Below are 17,164 nucleotides of genomic sequence, written 5' to 3' on the forward strand. Positions count from 1 at the left end.
TTATGAAGAAGAGTTGTTGGGAACAGTTTCTTTCATTCTTGCATTTAGTCTTGCATTTATTTGAGCTATCTTCTCATCTTTCGCCAGGCCTTCATAGTCGCAGGCTGTGCCTCCAGGCTCTGTGGTTTGCATGTTAGCGTCCATGTCGCTGTTCTCATTGGTGCTCTCGGCTTCATCGCCTTCAAAGTTTTGCATCTCGCCTCCGGAGCTGTCCATGTTGGCCACCGCTGCCTCCTGCTCCTCCTCGGGTTGAAACCACACCGGCTCCAGGCCGGACGCTTCCTCTGCTGCCTGCTGGCCTCCAGCGTCCTTGTGACAGTGGCCGTCCACCTTGTGCACACCACTGGTGGACTGAGGGACAGAGCGTGTCGTTTTGGAGGAGGATACTTCCCTTACCTTGTGTCTAACGCCCTTCTTGTTTTCACTTTGTGTCACTTTGCATGTGGTTTGTTTCCTCTTGGGCCTGTTGTTATTCAGCAGCTCCTGTACAATATGCAAAGACATATCACGCAAGGTTCAAACTCAGTTTTTGGGGATTTATAGTCATGGTACATGATTAAAAAAGGGATATTTCAACATTTTGGCAAATTGGCCCATTGCCATAATCCCTACAGTTTTAGGAGTAGGTTTGTTATCTTTAATTGTTGGTGCAAGCTATTTTTAGAACGGCGGAGCAGAGCCGCGAGCTGCTCAGAGCTACGCCATGGAGGCTAATGGGATTTCTTGGTTTCCTTCCTGTAGGGATTATGGCAACCTTTGACCTTAAGTTTTATTCTTTTGTGTTGTTGCTGTGATTGTGATCACCAGCTGAAATTACCTTCCTCTGGCCTTTAGATGATGATGTTGAAGGAATGGAAGACTGGCCAGTCAGCTGCGTCTGCTGTTTCCTCTGGCTTCGATTGGTCCTCCTGATGGACAGGTAAATGTTCCCGTGATAGATGACTACAGCAGAGTGGTAGAGTCGAGGTGCAGACCCTTGAGGCAACAGAGAGGTGTGAGATCTGTGTGTGGAGAGCCCTTTCCCAGGAGTGACATCTTTCAGCAGCTTGTACGCCGTGTGGTTATTAGACACGACCGTCATTCGGTGAGGACCCGGTGCAGGCTGGAACTCTCTGCCCAGGACTGAGGACATGTTTTCTACTGCTTTCTGCCCTTTCCTCCGTAGGGTTACCGGACAGATCCATACGCCTTCTGGAGAGCCTGTGAGGGTCATGGGGCTCTTAGAGTCAGACAGATGGTTGTTCATTCTCCTGAGCACCGAGTTTGGTAAACTCCTCAGAGGGATGTTCTTCACCTCAGCCTCTGCTGGGATGTAGATTTCCAGTCTGCCAAGGAGATCCATGTTCTGTGTGTTTTTCCTGAGAAGACAGAGTTTAACAGTTTAGGTGCTGTCCACAGCTAGGGTAGTTTTAGAGCCCAATGTCATCGTTTCCTCCCTGCTAAAACATAATGCTTTAAATGAAATCTGACACCCCATATTAGCTGAATAAACCAAAGTAAACACAGTTGTTGACATTTTCAGTTTTCAAGTTATGATGAATGTTTATCATGATAAGCTGCTTCATTATCAATTTTGCACTTTTTCAAAGACAATTTCCCGCATACAGACTTGTGTTTCTATGATTGTTATCAGAGCCACGGGCTAACGCGCTGAGGCACTATTGTTATCCTGCATGTTTCTTCTTCTTATCATTATTATTATTCATCTTCCAGCTAAATTTCAGTTTGCTACTTGTCTTCCACCTTTGACAGGACCTTGGCTAATTATACAGCGGGGAAAATAAGTATTGAACACGTCAATAGACCTGCATGGTGAGCATAGGGGCCATGGCGGTTGAGTGCATTACTCATTCATTACTGGACCTGGTCATGGCCAGTTTATGGTGAAATGTTGTTCTTTTCAGTTTCAGATAATAGCACAAACGGATAAAACGGTGCATTCATACATGTCTGTAACCGATGCCATCAGTATGTTCTGCAACATATGTTTCTGAAGATTCTTTGCCTTTACCCATCATGAGATGCTTCCTGTGACACCTTGGTGATGAGAACCCTTTTTATAGGCATTCATTTGGACTAAAGCAGTTGATATTACTTTGCACTGACAGGGGACAGGATTACTTTCTAACAGGATTACTTTCTAAATACTGACAGACTCCAGCTGCTTTCTTGGTTTTCCATACCTTTTGCACCTCATTTTCTCCATGTGTTCAAAACTTATTCCCTGTGTCATTTAGCTTTATCACACATTACTTAAAGCAGATATCAGCTTCACGGCCGTTTCGGCTAATGCTGCGTTCAAGGCAGGCTTTTGAAACCGTAAGTTACAGCTTCAAGTCACAACTACGACTTGGTAGCGTTCCAGGTAACCCGTAGCTCGTGTTTTTACCATCCTGTTGTCTGTGAAAGTTCCCTATAACGGCCACTCGTAACTTCCGACCCGTGAACTCGTACCAGATCGAACTGGTATGACTTCACAGGAAGGAAAAACACAAAGTACGAGTTTCTTTGAACGCACCATGAGTTAGCAGCCCCCGCCCTTGTCAGGCATCAATTGGTCCTCGTGCTACGTCACCACATTCACGCGCATCCCTTGGCTGCACACACAGCCCTTCATGCCGTTCTCTCTCCTCATTGGATAACACTTGTATCCCACAAGGAAAATTTTCTCCTCGGGTTACAGCAGAGCAGAGTGACGGAGAGACTCGTGTTTAGGCTGAAATACTTCATGTAAGTGATTGCTGACGGAAAATAGGACTATTTAGGACTTATATTAACAAAAACATTCCACTGATATCTGCTTTAATTCATGGAAATAAATGTTTGGATTTCTTTGTATGTGTGTATTACTTAGGCTGTTGCCGACATCTGGTGAAAATTTCATGTCAATAGCTATTACAAATATATTTTCTGAGAAAAATGTTGAAGCATTTAATACTTATTTTCCCTGCTGTATATCTAAACATGTGGCTTTTCTCTACAGAATATGAATACTCAGTGGCGTATCCAGGATATTTTTACTGGGGTGGCCAAGATGGGACACAAAGCTAGTGTGGGGTGGCCATGGCATAACAAAACTATTGTGATATACGCAGCCGACCGCGGTTCAAATCTTGGCTGGAGGTTCTTTACTGCATGTCACATTACCTCTCTCTCGCCCATGATTTCCTGTCTCATAAATGTCAAGAAGAAAGGTTTACTGGTAAAAAAAAAAAAAAATTAAAAAACAGTATTTTTTTCACAGTTCTTGCAATGGCGATTCTGGGGGGTGGCCTGGGGTGGCACTGGCCACCCCTGAAAACTCATTGGCCACCCCTGTGGCCACCCCAAATTTGATAGGTAGTTGTTGGTTAAGTTCGTCAACACAAGAAACAAGAGGAACGCTGTCACACACTCCTCTACACACAGTCACTGTAGCTGTGCCTCGCTCCGCTCTCCCTCTCTCTCTCTCTCTCCCTCTCTCTCTCTCTGTCACACACACACACACACACACACACACACACACACACACACACACACACACACACACACACACACACACACACACACACACACACACACACACACACACACATACGGGCGCATAGGTCGCGCTTGACCGCTAATAAACGGTAAATGCGCTATATCGCGCTAATTGTACAGTGTTGAAATTAACACACTTTATACAGAGTGCAGTCAGACACCAGGCTAAAGAGAGAGGAACAGCAGATCCTCTGACTGCGCAGTCAGCTGCAGAGTGACAGACAGGTGACTGTGAACCAGCGACACCAGTGAGGCACAAGTTAACGTCCGTTTGTGGTCAGACCTTCCGTCACGGGGTCGGGGACGAGCTGCTGCATAACTGACACACATCAGGCTACTGTAGCCTAGGCTAAGTCCTCCTGTTAATATGTTTGCTGTGAAATAGGACTAGACTATATAGCTGTGCAGTACCTATTCTTAGTAGACCGGAAAGCAGCAGATGATAGAAGCGTCATTACAACCAGAGGAGACAGGAGATTTTTATTTTTTAGAGAATTGAGACTTGACTTGGATTTGGTAAAAAAAAAAAAAAAAAGACTTGTGAACATCTCTGGCCCCCACTACTTAACTTTAGTTTTCATTCTTGCATTAGAGCATGGCATTTAATGTTTTAATGTCATGCTGTAATTTTCTGTCATGTTTGTACATTTACTAGCTATACATAATGAATATTGCACTGAAGCTTGATTTTAAGAAAATCGTGAATCAAATCAGAATTGTAGGCTAATATCTGCCCGAACAATTGCAATTAGATCTTTTCCCAAAATCGTTCAGCCCTAGATGCACTTAAGAATATCCATGTTCTGTGTTTCTAAGAAACTTGTTCTGTAAATTGTTTACTTGTGATCAAAAATCTGAAGCTCAGTGCTGATGCTTTTCTGTAAATACTATAGTTTTCTAATAATAATAATAATAGCAACTTCTTCCAGTTTTAGGCTTACAATTACAGGTTAAAGTCCCACCCACTCCATAGGCTGCATACAGATAATTTTTATATGGTTGAAGAGACAATGGTGTAGCTACTTGCTCAGCCATCTGGCCACCATCTGTGTCACCTGTATTGTTACCTACGTTTGCTTTACTAATTTAGGCAGCATCTTGTGATTAAACAAAAACCCACGTGTGCTGGCAAAAAACAAACCAAAAAATCAAATTCCAGTATCTTCAACAAATTTAGATGTAAGATAAATAATAACATAAACCAAGCATGTTAAGAGCAATTTCAGTTTTTTCTTACAAGCATAGTTTATCTTTTGCTTACAGATAGGCCTACACTTTTTAATGAGGCCTATCTTTAAATATTAAGCTTTAATTTGAGTTTTTGGGTTTCTTCTGTTGCCTAGATTGCTGTGTTTATTTAATCACTAGATAGGGCTTCAATTAGTAAAGAACACACAGGTAACAATACAGGTAGGCTAATACAGATAATGAGCTAATGACTGATGAATGTTATTCTATAGGATGAGTTAAGAGCAGGTGAATTTTGCTACCCTGATACAAATTGTGAAGAGGTGAGGACTTTTATCCACTACAAGGCTCTTAGAAAAGCTGTACCCTATCCTGAACAATTACTGATTAAAAACCGACATGTTAAAACAACCAGAGAGTACCAAGAACTCAGTGGCGTATCCAGGATATTTTTACTGGGGTGGCCAAGATGGGACACAAAGCTAGTGTGGGGTGGCCATGGCATAACAAAACTATTGTGATATACGCAGCCGACCGCGGTTCAAATCTTGGCTGGAGGTTCTTTACTGCATGTCACATTACCTCTCTCTCGCCCATGATTTCCTGTCTCATAAATGTCAAGAAGAAAGGTTTACTGGTAAAAAAAAAAAAATAATTAAAAAACAGTATTTTTTTCACAGTTCTTGGTACTCTCTGGTTGTTTTAACATGTCGGTTTTTAATCAGTAATTGTTCAGGATAGGGTACAGCTTTTCTAAGAGCCTTGTAGTGGATAAAAGTCCTCACCTCTTCACAATTTGTATCAGGGTAGCAAAATTCACCTGCTCTTAACTCATCCTATAGAATAACATTCATCAGTCATTAGCTCATTATCTGTATTAGCCTACCTGTATTGTTACCTGTGTGTTCTTTACTAATTGAAGCCCTATCTAGTGATTAAATAAACACAGCAATCTAGGCAACAGAAGAAACCCAAAAACTCAAATTAAAGCTTAATATTTAAAGATAGGCCTCATTAAAAAGTGTAGGCCTATCTGTAAGCAAAAGATAAACTATGCTTGTAAGAAAAAACTGAAATTGCTCTTAACATGCTTGGTTTATGTTATTATTTATCTTACATCTAAATTTGTTGAAGATACTGGAATTTGATTTTTTGGTTTGTTTTTTGCCAGCACACGTGGGTTTTTGTTTAATCACAAGATGCTGCCTAAATTAGTAAAGCAAACGTAGGTAACAATACAGGTGACACAGATGGTGGCCAGATGGCTGAGCAAGTAGCTACACCATTGTCTCTTCAACCATATAAAAATTATCTGTATGCAGCCTATGGAGTGGGTGGGACTTTAACCTGTAATTGTAAGCCTAAAACTGGAAGAAGTTGCTATTATTATTATTATTAGAAAACTATAGTATTTACAGAAAAGCATCAGCACTGAGCTTCAGATTTTTGATCACAAGTAAACAATTTACAGAACAAGTTTCTTAGAAACACAGAACATGGATATTCTTAAGTGCATCTAGGGCTGAACGATTTTGGGAAAAGATCTAATTGCAATTGTTCGGGCAGATATTAGCCTACAATTCTGATTTGATTCACGATTTTCTTAAAATCAAGCTTCAGTGCAATATTCATTATGTATAGCTAGTAAATGTACAAACATGACAGAAAATTACAGCATGACATTAAAACATTAAATGCCATGCTCTAATGCAAGAATGAAAACTAAAGTTAAGTAGTGGGGGCCAGAGATGTTCACAAGTCTTTTTTTTTTTTTTTTTTACCAAATCCAAGTCAAGTCTCAATTCTCTAAAAAATAAAAATCTCCTGTCTCCTCTGGTTGTAATGACGCTTCTATCATCTGCTGCTTTCCGGTCTACTAAGAATAGGTACTGCACAGCTATATAGTCTAGTCCTATTTCACAGCAAACATATTAACAGGAGGACTTAGCCTAGGCTACAGTAGCCTGATGTGTGTCAGTTATGCAGCAGCTCGTCCCCGACCCCGTGACGGAAGGTCTGACCACAAACGGACGTTAACTTGTGCCTCACTGGTGTCGCTGGTTCACAGTCACCTGTCTGTCACTCTGCAGCTGACTGCGCAGTCAGAGGATCTGCTGTTCCTCTCTCTTTAGCCTGGTGTCTGACTGCACTCTGTATAAAGTGTGTTAATTTCAACACTGTACAATTAGCGCGATATAGCGCATTTACCGTTTATTAGCGGTCAAGCGCGACCTATGCGCCCGTATGTGTGTGTGTGTGTGTGTGTGTGTGTGTGTGTGTGTGTGTGTGTGTGTGTGTGACAGAGAGAGAGAGAGGGAGAGAGAGAGAGAGAGAGAGAGCGGAGCGAGGCACAGCTACAGTGACTGTGTGTAGAGGAGTGTGTGACAGCGTTCCTCTTGTTTCTTGTGTTGACGAACTTAACCAACAACTACCTATCAAATTTGGGGTGGCCACAGGGGTGGCCAATGAGTTTTCAGGGGTGGCCAGTGCCACCCCAGGCCACCCCCCAGAATCGCCATTGTGAATACTGCAAAAAAAAAAAAATTCCAATAAAAATGAATGGGAGGCCAAATATCAATATTAGTTTTAGATCAATCACTGTTGTTCAATGATCATGATCACTTTTGGAGAAATGTTGAGATTATCAGGCTAGAGTGGGTGACATTATTGGCCAGAGTAGGAGAAACTGTCTGAAATGTTTCTCTTTCCACACTGCTCATGGCCACAAATTACATTCTACACACATTTTTTTCTCCACTGTTGTAGATAGCCTATACTCGTCCTCTCACTTACAATGTGCTCAAAAAAGCAGAGAGGCCTACAGAATTTGACCTGTGAGACTCTTGAGTGCAGCCAGGTCTCTGAGCCAAGCAGATGGGACTACCATTTTTAACTCACATGAGTTTCAGAAATATTTACTCTAGAAACGCCAAAAACATATCAACGTGTTCAGGAAGGTCTCTGGCTGTTCACGGTCTGCTTATTGCTCTGATAGGAGCTACTGTTTTGGCACAAGTAGCCCAAATGTCAGACCTGCACCGAGGCAGAAAAATCACCCTCTTTCTTGACTTTTCTGCCTGCCTCTGCCACTAGTGTGTTGATCGTCATGGCAACCTCCTCAAATTGCCATAGCAACGTCTGAGCCTCAGGCAAGTAGGACAAGAGCCACAGCTGAGACCTATTCAGTAATTAGCAGGGACGGCTGGTATCAATGGGCTAGTGGGGCTAAGCCCTCCCTACGTTATGCAATAAAGATGAGATGATGAGAGTTACATGTCTAAATAACATACAAAAGATTGTTATAAGTTTAAAATGTAGTTTGTGTGACAACAGCACCAAGTAGTTAAAAGAAAAACACTGGATATCTCTAAATGGGCTAATTTTATTCAGCCCGAGCTCACCGAGTCTGCTCCTGCCTGCTCTCATTCATTTTCCGACTGTGGATGATTGACAGGTGCCATGTCCCGCCCTCGCCATTCACTGTCCGTTGGGGCTAATTTCATTCAGCCCGCAGGCCGATCGGTTCTGACCAATCAGCAGCGGGCTGACGCAGGGTCAATGATTGACAGGCGTCATGTCCCGCCCCCTTGATTCACTTGTCATTGGGGCTAATTTCATTTAGCCCAACACCGCGGTTTTCTGACCAATGACAAGATGGGAGGGAAGAATAATGAAAAAGACGAAGAAGAATATGAAAATAATAATAATAACAAGAAGAAAAAGAAGAAAATGGCGGGTGCTAACATTAATGAGGTCGATCATCTTCTAAAAAATCAGTTTTCTTCAATGTCTTTTGGGGAAAAATTGGAAATTAAGAGACTGGGGCCACATCGTCCAAATGATATTAACATCACACAAACTGATAAACGACAAAACCGTAAGTTTTGTGTAACTTGGTTTGAAAAAAAAGACTGGCTAACAGCAAGTGTAGCTAAGAAGTCACTTTTCTGTTTCCCATGTTTGCTTTTTGGGGGAGACACGGTTTGGACCCAGCAAGGAATTGTGGATTTGAAACATTTGTCTGACAAAACGAGGAAACATGAATGCAGCACAAGTCACATCGGCAACAGCGTTAAACTATCCATGCTGGGAAAAGTTAACATTGCCTGTCAACTGGATGAGGGCCATCGTATTGCTGTGCAGAGACATAACGAGCTGGTCAGAAAAAACAGACATTCACTGTCCAGGATTGTGGACTGCATAAAATTTTGTGGGGGACATGAGCTGTCTCTGCGGGGATCAGACGAATCTGCATCTTCAGTCCAGCGCGGCGTATTTCTGGACCTGGTTGACCAGTTTTCTTTTTTAGACAGCCAGTTAGCTGATCACTTGTCAAACACGCAGGTTGCCAAGTACACGTCCAAGACAAGTCAAAATGAGTTGCTTGACTGTATGTTTTCTGTGTACGAACAAAAAGTGGCTGAGGAAATATCACAGGCACCATTTGTGGCTGTCCAGGCCGACGAGACCACGGACGTGGCGTGTATCAGCCAGTGTGTCATTGTGCTTCGGTACATTACAGGAGGCTCCGTTGTGGAGCGATTTCTTGGTTTTTCCCCGTTAGTGGACAGGACTGCAGCGGGACTTGAAACACTCTTAAAAGAAAAGCTCCAGCCACACAAACTCGAAAACAAACTGATTGCGCAGACCTACGATGGAGCAGCCGTGATGAGCGGAGCATCATCTGGCTTGCAGGCCAGGTTGAAGGAGACGTTCCCTCATGCTCATTTTGTGCATTGCTATGCTCATCAATTAAATTTGATTATGCAGCAGGCCTGCTCCTCTCTCACACCCATCAGATTATTTTTTGCCAACATCTCTGCTTTTGCGACGTTTTTCTCCAAGTCACCCAAGAGAACCATGGTCCTGGATGAAGTGTGTGGCGCGAGGATCCCAGCGGCAGGACAGACACGATGGAACTTTAAAAGTCGCACCGTGCACACAGTGTTTGATCATCAGGACACCTTGAAAAAGTGCTTCGAAAAAATCCGGAATGATCAGTCTTGGGACAGTGTGTCAATCCAGCAAGCCCACGGCCTGTGCGCATTGCTAGAGGATGTCAACTTCCTTTTTTTTTGTCGTTTTTTCACTCGGCTCTTCTGCACGTTGATATCCTGTACAGCATTCTTCAGAAACGAAACACAGATCCACTCAAAACTAGACAGGCCCTGGACAATTTTTCCCGCTCCATAACTGAAGTGAAGGACAAGATCGCCAGCGAGGGCACACAGTCAAATCCAGATGCAGACACAGCTGCTGCCGAAGCACCGCGCCGGACGCGGCGGTGCAACACTGTTTCAGTGGCTGCACAGTGCTGTGACATAATGATCAAGCAATCAAAGGCTCGCTTTGAGAAAGCCCGACACTTGGAGTCTTTTGAACTTATTGACCCTGAACTGTTCCCTACGTTCAAGACCAGTTTCCCCCAGAAGCAGCTGGACATCGCAAGTGAAAGTTTCCCGATGATCTGCAAAGAGAAACTGAAGGGTGAGCTGATGGTGATGTACAGCAGTGCGGAGTTTGCAGCGTCCAAGTCCGCTATGTCACTTTTGAGGATGCTCACTGAAAATAATCTTCAGAGCACCTTTTCTGAAACTTTGAAATTGACACAAATAAACATCACAACTCCAGTGACATCAGCAGAGTCAGAGAGGTGTTTCAGCACACTCAAACGGATTAAGTCTTTTCTACGAAGCAAAATGGGACAGGACAGACTAAACGCCCTGGCTATGCTCTCTATCGAGCGGGAGTTCATTAGAACACCAGACTTTAATGACATGGTCATTAACATGTTTGCCACCCAAAAAGGCCGCAGATGTGAACTTCTTTTCAAATAAGGTAGGCCCAGGCCCAGCTTATAAACTGTTTATATCTGCCATAATGCCAGTTGTGCTGTTGTTCATTGTTTTATTCAGGGTCCACTGTGTGCGCGTGTGTCAGAGGGGGAGAGAGAGAGAGGGGGGGGGGGGGTTACTTTTTTAAAAACTTTATTCTATGGCTATAACTTATTTGTTAGCCCACCCAATCAATTTCACCACCAGCCGCCACTGGTAATTAGGGATATGAAGTGAATGTGTTAACATGAAGTTGTGCAACAAAGCAGCCTCCCAGTAAAGTGTTCTCATTGTGGACTAACGTGTGTGAGTAACTCGTATGATCGTGTCTGATTAGCTCTGTCTTGCTCTTAAGGTCGTGGGTTCGATTCCCATGTTGACAGAGATCACAGCCCCAGCAGTGACCCCAGAGTGGCTCTCTTAAAATTTCTCACGAGTGAAATAATACAACAATAATAATAATAAAACTGGATGTTCGAGTTATTTTAATAAGCCTGAGCAGCAGGCAGTCAGCCACCATAATAGCGGATAGAAAATAACAAGGACAAATGAAACTGCCCGCGGTGATAAAGGTCGACATGATGAGACACAGCTCGGGCGGAGGAGTATCTCTCCTACCTGAACCAGTCAGTCCTAACCAAGACACTGAATGAACTGTGCTTTAAAATGTCTCTGGGTTTTCAGCACAGAGAATGTGTCGAACTGTCTCGTCTAAGATTGAAGACACACATCACAAAACCTGGTCTCATTATCACAAATAATGACCTCAAAACGACTGAAAATGACCAGCGACGAGGAAAATAGACGTTTTTATTGTTGATACGCTACTAAATTACGTCGGAAAATGTTTCCTAAAGACATAAATACGTAAAACTTAAAAGAAGAGCGTGCATTGTTGCTCCTACCTTGGACGAAACAGTCGCATCCAGCTCTACAAAAGCCGACTACAGTCCAGTAGCATTTTCATTTCATTGTAAACTCAACCGGATTTCCGGATGGAGTTCTGCAGTATGGCAAGCCGAATGGGTCAGAATCCTCCTCCATCACGTTTCAGTAACACCGTAAAAGAGAGGTTCAAAACGCCACCAGGCGATTAATAAGCGCTTGGCGCCGCCTGGTGTTAACTATGGCAAAATTTTGGCATAAACACCTGTTTTACATCCGATTCATAATGTCCTTCATAATAGTTATTGTACAGAGACTACAGTGAGGTATAATTTAAATAATTTGTATGTATGTGCGCAGTATTTTAATAAAGCTACAATAACCATGTTTCAGTAGGCTATTTGATAAACATTGGGAAGTGCCAAGTTATACTTTTATTTGGGGGACAAAAAAGGAACAGTGTTTTGTCACCATCATCTGGACCAAAATCTTGTATCTGATCTGATCATAAGTAAAAATATAAATTCATCCATCACAAGTTGTATAATTATTTCTTCTCTAGTTCTTAATAGACTAATAAAATCAACATACAGTAATACATTTCAATCAGTCTTTATTGAAATATATATAGTAAAAATTATGCACATTAGCTTTACAGTGAGTAACAAATAGCTTGTTGTGTACATTTCTTTTGATGCCCACTGCCCACATAGACCATTCATTCTTGAACTCAGAAACAGTATGTGTGACATTAATAATCTTGAGTAAAGGTCCACTTCAGCGCTTTTACTTGCATAGCACAGACCATCACCCGTACTTTGGTTTATAACGGTTAGCGTGACGATATGTATAGCAAGCTATGGCGCAGGCATTTATTTAACACCTGTTGGTGTTTATTAGACGCCTGATCGCTTAAGCATCAGATACATTCTGACTCTCTGCAGGCACATTAAAGGAATAATAGCTATGTAGCTGGACTTCATCTGAATGAAATACTTTAGTATTTTCTTTTATTTTGATGGTTTCATGCAGTCGCATTGAACAACTGAGCACATCTCCTGCAGCCTTTGTGGTCCGTATTAAATATAAACAATAAAACAATCCAGGTTCAGGCTGGCTATTTATATGCAAACTCAATTTCCAAAAGTAAAAAACTAAATTTGTCACGATTTATTTTGATTATGCTGGTCATTACGCAAGCGTAACTCTCAAAGACACTCACTCAATTAGTTACATTCACATTGCTGGAAGTTGCTGAAACTTATTGTGAGATTAGTTTCATTGCTGTTGTTCAGTCCAACTACTGTATTCATATACCATGACCATTAGCTTCCTCCTGTCGGAGTTTGGCCCTCAATTTGCCAATCTTCTCCTCTTTAGCCAGCTGCTCAAAGTCCACCTCCATCTGCATTGATGTGGAGGCACAAGCTGCACCCAGGGGCTCACTGCTGGTGCTGCTTTGGTTTCCTTCAGCGCTGTCGATTTGCATATTAGTGTCCATGTCTGGCTCCAGGGTTGTTGCTCCCTCTGCTGCCTGTTGTCCTTCAGCATCCTTGTGACTGTGGTCGTCCACCTTGTGCGCACTACCAGTAGACTGAGGCACGGAGCGAGCTGTCACTTCACATGTGATGTGTTGCTTCTCCTGTGCAAGATGCAAATATGTGTTATGTAATGTTTCTGCTAATTTTTATAGTCATGGTACATGATAATCAAAATACACTGCAGAGATATACAACAATGAGGTAGAACTGTAAACATCATTCATGCTAAACATCACCTTAAGGCGCTTATGTTGCTTTTCCACTAGCCCTAGTACCTGGTACCAGGTGCTATTTTTAGTACCTCCTCGGCCCTTGTTCCAAGTGAGCCGAAGCGATACTAAAACATGACGTCAGCCGACTGCCTTCTAGCCTCGTAAACCAGCCGCTCCCGGAAATGCAATTCATTTCATTTCTGAGGGAGAGTCTAGCCTCGTTCCCCCTGTAAGTGTTTGGGGTGGGCGGGAGTAGTAGCGTTGACAGACAACCCCATTCAGCCAATCAGCAAGTTGTTGTAGTGACGGGGCTTTGCACCAGTCGGTCCCTGATTGGCCAACGTGCTGTGTCAATCACAGCGGCGACACTGATTGGCTCGGCCTTCTGAGGGTTTCAGGCCAAACGCTTACAACGGGGATGAGGCCAGACTCTCCCTCAGAAATGAAATGAATTGCATTTCTGGGAGAGGCTGGTTTACGAGGCTAACTGCCTTCCACTGATTGGACAGAGCGTCCTCACTGGGAGAGTGCGAGCGCTACGTCCTACATGAGAATCAAACCCGGAAATTTCAAAAACACAGCGACAACAGCGCTCGCTGATCTGTACCGAGACTGTTGTTATTCCTTCACCCGAGTCAAATGATGCTGTGTGCAAAACCACACTGTGATCTGTAATCGAGGTGCAGACGAGTGAGTTTGGAGCTGACGAGCGGATCGAAAAAAGAGAGACGGACAATGCGGTCCCGCGACCGCCTCCACGATCACCCCCGTGCCGCCCCCGCCCCCGCTGTGGAGGTACTAGAAGAACTCAGCTGTAGTGGAAAAGCACCTTTACCAAGCCGAGCCGTGCTGTGAAAGTGTAGTGGAAAAGCGCCGTTAGATGCCCTATTTTAGACTTTAATTGCTATGGACAGTATCATGTTTCCTGGACTACATTATACTTTTTAAAGTACATTTTCCACATTTTGTTTTCACTGTGTCTCATGTCTTATCAATGTGGTGGCCATTTTCATTGAGCAAGGTATTAGTTACACAGAAAAAGTTGCACCACCTTGAAGTTGAAAGGGATAGGGATATGTCAACATTTTGGCAAATTCACCCATTGCCATAATCCCTATAGTTTTAGGAATAGGTTCGTTACCTTTAAATGTCGGTGCAAGCTATTTTTAGAACGGTGGAGCAGAGAAGTGAGCTGCTCAGAGCTACGCTACGGAGGCTAATGGAATTTCTTGGTTTCCCTCATCATACGAGACAGAGTTGTTTTCGAGGTAAATGCAAAGCCGGTGTCGTACCGGAAAAGAGACTGCTTGCAAAAACTGCCCCCGACAGGAACGCGCACAAGCGGTTTTGCATGAATTTTCCTAGAAAACAACTTGTAACGTTACATTATTATCTCATAGCGTGGTGAATGTGCAGGTCACAACTTGTCCATGAGTTTGATGCGGGAAACCAAGAAATTCCATGAGCCTCCGTAGCGTAGCTCTGAGCAGCTCACAGCTCTTCTCCGCTGTTCTAAAAATAGCTTGCACCGACAATTAAAGGTAACAAACCTACTGCTAAAACTACAGGGATTATGGCAAGGAGGCGAATTTGCCAAAATGTTGAAATATCCCTTTAATTGAACTGTGACTGAGAAAAACCCTGTGTCAGTGTACCCTCATCTGACTATTAACTCTGAAGAATCTTATTTTTACGTTATTTTTAAGGCTAAAGTGTCAAATGATGTGTTTTAAACTGGTTTGCTGCTGCCATTGCTCTATCGTGTAATGTGACATTACCTTGTGCTGGCTTTTAGATGATAACATTGATGTTTGTGGCTCAGGTGTCTGTTTTTGCCTCTGGCTTCCACCGGGCTTCCTGATGGACAGGTAAATGTTTCCATGATAGATGACCACAGCATCCCGGTGCTTCTGGGGTGCCAAGGCCTGATCTGATGATGATGAGTTGGGGGATCTCTGTGCAGAGACCGTATTACCGGGCATTTCCTTCAGCACCTCATAAGCTGTGTGGTTAGAGGAGACAAAGGACATTCGTAGGCTACCTTGTGAAGGCTGAAACTCTTTGCCCAGGACTGAGGACATGTTTTCTACTGCTTTCTGCCCTTTCCTCCGCAGGGTTACCGGACAGATCCATACGACTTCTGGAGAGCCTGCGAGGTTTTGCGTGGGGCCTTCAGAGTCAGACAGAGGGTTGCCCATTCTCCTGAGCACTGAGTTTGGTAAACTCCTCAGAGGGACGTTCTTCACCTCCGCCTCTGCTGGGATGTAGATTTCCAGTCTGCCAAGGAGATCCATGTTCTGTGTTTTGCCGAGTAGACAAAGAAGTTGTCATTTTAGATGCAGCCTTAAAGGGATAGTTCAACACTTTGGCAAATTGGCCCATTTGCCATAATCGCTATAGTCATAGGAGTAGGTTCGTTACCTTTAATTGTCAGTGCAAGCTATTTTTAGAACGGCGGGGCAGAGCGGCAGGCTGCTCAGGGCTATGCTATGGAGGCTAAGGGAATTTCTTGGTTTCCCTCATCAAACTCATCAAATACACAACCCAAAAACGCTGTCGTAGACAAGTTGTGAGCTGCACAATCACCACGCTATGAGATAATAACGGAACGTTACGAGACGGAGCTGTTTTAGAGGGAAATTCATGCAAAACCACTGATGCGCGTTGCGTTCAGGGACAGTTTTTCAGCAAGCAGACTCTGTATTTACCTCTAAAACGGCTCCGTTTCGTAACGTTCCGTTATTATCTCATAGCGTGGTGAATGTGCAGCTCACAACTTGTCCACGACAGCGTTTTTGAGTTGTTGGGTTGTGTATTTGATGAGTTTGATGAGGGAAACCAAGAAATCCCATTAGTCTCCGTAGCATAGCTCTGAGCAGCTCACGGCTCTGCTCCGCCGCTCTAAAAATAGCTTGCACCGACAAATAAAGTTAACGAACCTACTGCTATGACTATAGCGATTATGGCAATGGGCAAATTTGCCAAAATGTTGAACTATCCCTTTAACAGAGACAAACACACGGGTTCCCATCACAAATATGAACATGTATGTTTCTACCCCGGGTAACGTTAGCCTAGTTTCCCCCGACCCGAGACCTCGGAGTTTGTCTCCTGATTTCAATGTCTTCTGCGTTTAGACCACGACCGTGACGAAGCTTAGTAAAGACGGAGCGATGTTTCTTTTATCACCAGCCGAGTTAATATCAGACAAAGTTGTTACTTTTGTCATAGCCTACCTCGAAGAGTCACGGTGTCCAGATTTAAAAACCCACTCTCGTAGTTTCGTTTCTAGGCTTGTTTCTTTTCCCCGGAAGTACAACCGGATATCCGCCGCCGAGGTTTTCAGAATAAAAGCGACCCCGACAAATCTCGGAACTCCAAATACAACAAGCTTCACGTTATTTTCCTGAATTAAAATGCAACTGAAACCATCTTAAAGACGACACCTCTTTAGTTTTTTTTTTTTTTTTTACTTTATTGAAGAATATAGGCAGTAGCCAAGACCAACTCAAATCTCTGCTTGAACTGTTCATAACGTGCTGATCTAAACCAAAGCAACAACAGATAAGTTTGAAACAAACAATAACAGTCTTGTATGATTATTAAATGTGATAAACTGAAAATAGACAAAGGTTGGCAAACATTACAATATTTTTAGGCTGCAATGCAAAAACAGACAAGTATCAATATGAAATCAATCCAACACCTACACAGTAATGATTTCTGCAGTCTATATTTTACAAGACTTGTTTCAACCAGAGGATTCATTCATGACTTGGTCAAATCTACATCTTCAAATATGGTATGGCATTTAATTTTAAACATTTATAAACCTTAGCTTTTCAGTGATGGGGAAATAACTTATTTGTAAACTTGTGGTCCACACATCATTTGTTAAGTGATAGTTTAACATTTTGGCAAATTGGCCTATTGCCATAATCCCTATAGTTTTAGGAGTAGGTTCATTACCTTTAATTGTCGG

General features: G+C 43.0%; 2 protein-coding genes across 2 annotated transcripts; both read right to left on the reverse strand.

Annotated features, from left to right (window-relative positions):
* Window positions 1–11,529, reverse strand: LOC310988920 (uncharacterized protein; the record flags this gene model as incomplete). Its single annotated transcript, XM_083975722.1, has 3 exons — window positions 11,450–11,529; window positions 818–1,358; window positions 1–483 (listed from the first exon to the last, which is right to left on the reverse strand). Exons 1-3 carry the CDS (start codon window positions 11,467–11,469, stop codon window positions 1–3), a joined length of 1,044 nt encoding a protein of 347 aa, XP_083831848.1. The 5' UTR covers window positions 11,470–11,529.
* Window positions 11,530–12,135: 606 nt separating this feature from the next.
* Window positions 12,136–16,486, reverse strand: LOC310989025 (uncharacterized protein). Its single transcript, XM_083975875.1, has 3 exons — window positions 16,419–16,486; window positions 14,961–15,479; window positions 12,136–13,071 (listed from the first exon to the last, which is right to left on the reverse strand). Exons 2-3 carry the CDS (start codon window positions 15,474–15,476, stop codon window positions 12,739–12,741), a joined length of 849 nt encoding a protein of 282 aa, XP_083832001.1. The 5' UTR covers window positions 15,477–15,479; window positions 16,419–16,486; the 3' UTR covers window positions 12,136–12,738.
* Between the last annotated feature and the right edge of the window lie 678 nt (window positions 16,487–17,164).

The sequence above is a fragment of the Trachurus trachurus genome (assembly GCF_905171665.1).
Source record: "Trachurus trachurus genome assembly, chromosome: 7".
NCBI classification, from domain to species: Eukaryota; Metazoa; Chordata; class Actinopteri; order Carangiformes; family Carangidae; genus Trachurus; species Trachurus trachurus.

Bases quoted from the DNA above. Each gene is read 5' to 3' on its own strand.
- LOC310989025 (XM_083975875.1), bottom strand. From the start codon at position 15,476: ATGGATCTCCTTGGCAGACTGGAAATCTACATCCCAGCAGAGGCGGAG. The intron at 13,072-14,960 runs GTAATGTCACAT...CATCTTGCACAG, and splicing joins CATCTAAAAGCCAGCACAAG to GAGAAGCAACACATCACATG.